At 42.5% G+C, this 6,946-nt stretch overlaps 1 protein-coding gene across 1 annotated transcript; it reads left to right on the top strand.

The window, feature by feature from the left end:
* Positions 1-200: 200 nt before the first annotated feature.
* On the top strand, positions 201-5,843 carry LOC123137521 (adenosine kinase 2). The gene is made up of 13 exons (XM_044557309.1): positions 201-500; positions 1,051-1,104; positions 1,201-1,247; positions 1,471-1,502; positions 1,587-1,688; positions 1,795-1,862; positions 2,480-2,556; positions 3,625-3,722; positions 3,798-3,868; positions 4,074-4,140; positions 4,217-4,339; positions 4,740-4,800; positions 5,524-5,843. Exons 1-13 carry the CDS (start codon positions 406-408, stop codon positions 5,664-5,666), a joined length of 1,038 nt encoding a protein of 345 aa, XP_044413244.1. The 5' UTR covers positions 201-405; the 3' UTR covers positions 5,667-5,843.
* The last annotated feature ends 1,103 nt before the right edge of the window (positions 5,844-6,946 follow it).

Genomic DNA, 6,946 nt, shown 5'->3' with positions numbered 1-6,946 from the left:
TTAAGGGTTTAAGGGTTAAGAGGTTCTATTCTTTACGATTTTTTTGTCTCAACCCGTAAAAAAACGGTTATTTTTGAGGGTTTAAGGGTTTAGGGGTACTAGTAGTAATGCTCTGACCGGCGGAGCGTTGGGCCGGTCGGCCGTATTGAATGATTACCCTGGGTGGGATATGTCTTCCACTGTCCCGCCACCTGCAAATGCAACGCTCACCAACCACGCAGAGCGACGGACTGTGACAGGTGGGCCCCGCGAGGTTTGGTCGAGGCCGACTAAACCCCCGCCGCACCCATCATCCCACCACCACCACCACCACACCACTGGAACCAACCTCTCGCCAGTCGCCAACGCAGACCTCAGATCTCGCTCTCGCCTCCTTGCGCAGCCATCGTCGAGAGGAGCAAGAGAATGGCGGCGAGCAACGGCCTCGAGGGTGTGCTCCTGGGGATGGGCAACCCCCTTCTCGACATCTCCGCCGTCGTCGACGAGGCCTTCCTCGCTAAGTACGCGCCGATCTCTCCCGCCCGGTTTCTGCGTTCCGATCTGTTGTTTTGATTTTTTTTTTGTCTCCGTTCGCGTTAGTTTTTGGATCTGTACGGTCTAGTTTTGTTAGCTTCGATGGACTCGTTGCCTCTGCTCACCAGATCCGAGGCGACAAAAGGTGCTTCGCGAGTTCGTACGGGCGCAGCACGGCACCAAGAGTCGAACAATAATTTTATTTTTGATGACAGTCGAAATATATGCGCATCATGTCACTTATGCAAAATTATGCAATGGATTAATTAGTTATCTCGCCAATCACCGGCTGTTTCTCTGTTCGCCAATTCCATGCGCGACAGATTTGGCTAGTGTTCCTGTTCTTTGCCGAATTTGTTGGCATAGATCTCCAAATTCTAGTCGCCTGATATGCGCTGTGTAAGCTGGTGCAGTTGACGCTGGAATGCTGGATCAGGGGTTGGACGTAGTGCTTGGCTTTGATGCTATACTGCTGCTTGAGATTATGTAACTTGTGTTGTAATCATGTCTGTGCTGACATGCCATCCTCTGTTTTAGGTATGATGTCAAGCTGAACAATGCCATTCTCGCCGAGGACAAGCACTTGCCCATGTAAGCATCTATGTCGTCACCACCCATAGGTATCCCAGTGCCGTTATTTTTGTACAATGGCATAATTTCTTACCTCAATACTGTGATTTTTGGCAGGTATGATGAGTTGTCCAGCAAGGGCAATGTTGAATATATTGCTGGAGGTAATGTTTTTTTTAACATGTATAGTGTGCTACTCCCTCCGTCCAAAATTCTTGTCTTAGATTTGACTAGATACGGATGTATCTAATACTAAAACGTGACTTGATAGATTCGTATCTAGACAAATCTAAGACAAGAATTTTGGGACGGAGGGGGTATTTCTTTTCATCTTGTTGATTTTTCTCATTGATTATATCTTCTTTTTGATGTTCCATGATGTTCCAGGAGCCACGCAGAACTCTATCAGGGTTGCCCAAGTAAGCTCGAAAGACAAGTAAACCATGACCAGCCAAAAGATTTTGCTAGATCTGTTTGTTTACTTTATATCATATATTCTGCAGTGGATGCTTCAAACTCCTGGTGCAACAAGTTACATGGGTTGCATTGGAAAGGACAAGTATGGTGAGGAGATGAAGAGTGCCGCTAAAGCTGCAGGAGTCACTGTTAGTTCTTGAGCTTTTTTTCGCCTTGCCATTTTATCATGTAAATGTTTCTGTTCTATTGGTTAACAGACTAATGTTGACTTGGTCTTGTAACGTATTCATCTAGGCTCACTACTATGAGGATGAGGCTGCTCCTACAGGCACATGTGCTGTCTGTGTTGTTGGTGGTGAAAGGTATGCCACCTATGATAATACCTCTCTTACCACTATTGCGTTTCCTTCTATTTTGTGGCTTTACACTGTTATATTTGAAATCATTTTTGTTTGATGATTCATTATTCATATTTGTAACGTCTAGTTGTTTTACTAACTTGCTTAATTATGACCACAACATTACCAGAAAACTTAGTATATGCTCTATGATAGTATGCTGCTATTCTGAATGATGGTGTAATACATCCAGGTTCTCCATAAATTCTAATAGTTGTGTGTGCATCTCGCTTTAATTAGGGAAAATTTTAAACACTGTCAAACATGTATGCCATCTATTGAACTATCCTGTGGTGCATGTCATTTTGTAATTCAATGAAGTTAAGTTTTAATCTTGTCGGGACTTGGGAGGGACGTGTATATGATGAGAACAGTGGACAAAGTTATTTGATTTCAGCGAAGCACTAAGTTTTAAAACGAAATGCCATATAACTTTTGCAAGGTATAAACACACAAGCCTTCACATTGTTTATTTCTTAATTACTTCAATGCGATTATTCTATCCCATACTTTTACAGCATTTAGATCCTGAGCATCTTCTCTAACAATATCTGAAATATATATTCTTTCTATCTGGTCAGGTCATTGATTGCAAACTTATCTGCAGCGAACTGCTACAAATCTGAGCATCTAAAGAAGCCAGAGAACTGGGCACTAGGTATAGTATTTGTTTTGAGCTCTTGTGAACTCTTAGCTTGGATCATGTTCCTCATTGCTGAATTGACGCTGACATCAGCTTGGATAGCTTGTAATCACAGTGCAACGTTCTAAAGAAATGGATTGTGATTCAAGATTTTCTGTTTGGATGTACATATATTGGATAGCTGAAATCTAAAGAGTGCAACCCGTTCTAATTTCTGTTTGGATGCCTAGAGTATTCAACTGCAAATTTCTGACTAAGTCATCTCCATACCCCTCATTCTTGCGTACACAACCTGGCCTCCGTCCCCTGGGCCTCATCTCTGTGTCTGTCTGACCGGCGTGGTCGAGCTCCTGGCCTCCACCTCTCTTCTCCTCTCGATGCGGGAGTGCCGTCCATGGTCGAGCTCCTGGCCGCCGTGGTCGAGCCCCTTACTGTTTCTTATGGAGGGCGAGCGGAACGGTAAATTTTACAGGACTTGCAATTTCAGTGCAATACGGAGGTCGGCATCTCTGTCCGAGGGAAAGAGCATGCAACTGTGCAGGAGTGCCGCTTGAAATTGAGCCAAGTTTCCATCACTCAATACCGTGACCATCTAAACAGCTGTATTAGAGGCTTGCGAATACCAGTTCATGATTCGGGGGCCGAATATACATACATCCAAACACAGCATTAATATTTTGTTTCCTGAATGACTAATTGAGGTTTCTTTTTTTTGTGTGAAACTGTAGTTGAGCTGTACTCCCTCCGTCCTTTAAAGAGTGCATGCTTCGAACTTTGTTGGAAAATCAAACTTTTTTATGTTTGACCGTATTTCTATAATAATACATCAACATTTATGTCATCAAATTAGTAGCATTAGATTCATTATAAAATATATTTTCATCATATACCTATTTGGTTTCGCAAACATTGATATATTTTTGCACAAACTCGGTCAAACTTTAAAATAGTTTGATCCTCCAACTTTTGTTGGAAGTACACTCTTTGAAGGACGGAGGGAGTACATCATCTTCTACTGCGCTATATTGTTGTAATTTGGTGGATGACTTAATTCCTGACAACCGTGACATTTGTTGCTGACAGTTGAGAAAGCAAAATACATCTACATTGCTGGCTTTTTCCTTACGGTGTCCCCTGAATCTATTCAGCTTGTTGCTGAGCATGCTGCTGCAAGTAACAAGGTAAAGATTCAGAACAGAATAGTTCCTTGTGAAGTTGTGGTCGCCAGTGTTTTTAATTGACCATGTTGTTTCCAGGTTTTCTTGATGAACCTCTCCGCTCCCTTTATCTGTGAGTTTTTCCGTGATGCCCAAGAGAAGGTTCTTCCGTAAGTTTTACCTGCTCTTCTGTGATGCTAAATGTTTTGGACATTATTTGAGATAGTACATGAGCTTAACTCAAAATGCATAAGCAATGTCAAAAGATGTCCCATGTTTGCCACGCGCTAATCTTTCAGCCTGTTAAACTTTGGTAGTTGATGGAGATTTTGGGTCATTTGTTTAAGACATGTTTTGTGTGTATTACCACTTTAGGTATGCGGACTACATCTTTGGAAATGAAACTGAGGCAAGGATCTTCTCTAAAGTCCGTGGGTGGGAGGTAATTACTCAATCCTCGTAAAAATAATTTTCTTTTCTTATTGCAGTGCTGAAAAATTACATGTGTGATTTTGTAGACTGAGAATGTCGAGGAGATCGCTTTGAAGATCTCACAACTGCCTCTGGCTTCTGGGAAACAAAAGAGGATTGCTGTGATTACTCAGGGTGCTGATCCAGTAGTTGTGGCTGAGGATGGGAAGGTATTTTTTTCTTTCTCAGTTGGATGCATGACAGTTGCATCACAGGCTTATCCTTCATTTATACATACTTAGTTATAGCAACCTGCTGGTTTGCAACTGCTTGTTTGAATGTAAATAACCTATATATTTCTGTTTGATTTTGTCCAATTATTGGCTGTAGGACAAAATAGGAAAATTGTGTATTTTAAGATAGCAAATTCTTTCCTTTGACAGTAAATCTGCTGTTGTGGGCAGATTTATAAAGCAATCTGTTTTCGTCACAATTGTTTGCCTATTCAAATGTCACATCAAAATTTTGATTCATCAAAGAATGGGCACTTAAAACTTCATGGAGAATTTAGTTAAGTCAATTTATGTGAAGATAATATGCTAAACCTAAATATTATTATGTTTTGAATAGGTGAAAACATTCCCTGTGATCCTATTGCCCAAGGAGAAGCTTGTTGACACCAATGGCGCTGGTATGCTTTTTTCTTTTGTATAGTGAGTTGATTTAATTTTTCTGTTGCTTCGGAACTAGCCACTGTTATAAGGACACTGCTTTAAAAGTTGCTGTCATTAAATAGTATTGATGGGTTCTAGTTTTCATATATAATATACGACCAGACATGATGAAAAGCCCATGTAAATCTAATACTTATCTTCTTACTAAAATGATGCTATGTACTCCTCCGTAAAGAAATATAAGACTAAGGTAGCGATCTAGACGCTCTTAGATTTCTTTACAGAGGGAGTATATATCAAAACAATGTTGACGTAAGCTAATAAATAAATTCTCATGATAATAATATTAAAAAGGGACATCTGCACCAGCTGTTAATGGCACTGATTGGTCAAATGTATAATGGAGCTATTTCAGTTCTGCAAGAAATGCCACTATTTTGAGTCACAATTTTTTTTTTAGGGGATTTTGAGTCACAATTCTAAGATGTAGAGTTGCATAACATATACAACTATCCTTCCTGATATTCATCTCTAGCATTCACTAGCTGCACAAATACCTGAAACTGAGATTGTTAATATTGAGAATTCAGCATTCATGACAACCTGAGACAGGTGCATGCTTGATGAATATATTCATTAAAAGTGCTGCAGAAACAACAGTCTGATCTGAAATTTGGATAGTGGGTTTCAGTTAGGATTTTCTTGTTGCCCCTGACTTGTTATGCCCCGTTTCTTATTAGGTGATGCGTTTGTTGGAGGCTTCCTCTCTCAGTTGGTTCAAGGGAAGAGCATCGAGGACTGCGTAAAGGCCGGTTGCTACGCAGCAAACGTTATCATCCAGCAGTCTGGCTGCACTTACCCTGAGAAGCCCGACTTCAACTAGACCAAATTCGGCGATGGTACGGAAAGCAACACTTAACCACTTAATGGTTCGGCTTGTTCTCCCTGTATTATTTTGAGGCTTTCTATCTGATCCGGCCTATATTTTAAGGCCGTGGATGTCTGTTGTACTGCTATAATTGGTACCTTAATCTTTTGGTATAAGGCATGGTTGCCATTATATGGGGTGTTACTTGTCGCCGTCTTATCCAAGTATATGCCAAAGCGTGGTCAGACCGACGATAGTGCTTGAATGCAGTGTAACTCATGGACGTGTTTGTTTTGTGAGAAGTATGGCAGAGCGTGGCTACAGGCTAATGTGGCTAATGGCATGTCTGTCAGTGAACCAAGGGCATTATTTGCCTGTCGTGGCTAGAAATAGTGCAGTGCGAATGCAAGTCGCTCCTTGTGAGAAACTGCGTTCAGACCAAGAAGCCCCTGCTGCCTGCTACTCCCTCCGTTCCAAAATAATAGATGACTCAACTTTGTTCCAACTATATATAGTTCGCTGTGCTAGGTTTGTTTCCCTTATGATGACAAACTGCGTGTGTGCTTAACCTTGGCTGACTCCGTTTTAAATAACTGTTGATTGTCCCTACAGCGGCCGCCTCTTCCTCCAAAAAAAAAACAGCTAGGGTTTCTGCCTCTTACCGGCGCCGACGCAGGTCTGCCTCGTCTCCGATGGCCCTAGGGCCATAGAGGCACGGTGGATCCTGCCAAGGGCCGGCGGGAGGACTTCGTTTTTAGTCGTTCCTTTCAGTTTTGTTAGGCTTTGTGTTCTGCTCAGGAAGACAAAACGATGACAGCTTCCTAAAGATGGAATAAAGGTCTTTCCGTCTAGCCCCTGTTCCAGCGGTGCGTTTAGCATCGTTGATGGACGTGTGGAGGCAGCGGCGTAGCCAGGATCAAGCGACGACCCGAGCCCTCATGCTACAGTAAATGAACCGTGGTGAATAGTCCCTACAGTCCTAGAATTAACGAAGAAGCTTGCTGCCACGCCCCAGGCCATGGCCAGCGTAGCTTGGGCCTGGCTACGCCACTATGTGGAGGTGTGTCTTCAGCAGATCTATCTTTAGTGGATTTGCTCAGAACTCGTTGGTGTTTGTTTTTGTTCGTGTGTCTTTGGATTGGATCCTTTCGATCTACGTTATTTTCATCTGCGGCGGTTGCAGCTGGTGCGTTGGTCCTATGGGACCTTAGCACGACGATTCCCCGACTGTCTACTACAACAAGTTGTGGCCGACTTCGGCGATGGAGGAGCGATGACGGTGGCGTGTCTTCAGC

Source organism: Triticum aestivum, chromosome 6B (assembly GCF_018294505.1).
Source record: "Triticum aestivum cultivar Chinese Spring chromosome 6B, IWGSC CS RefSeq v2.1, whole genome shotgun sequence".
Taxonomy (NCBI): Eukaryota; Viridiplantae; Streptophyta; class Magnoliopsida; order Poales; family Poaceae; genus Triticum; species Triticum aestivum.
This window is presented reverse-complemented; position numbering and strand designations above follow the sequence as displayed.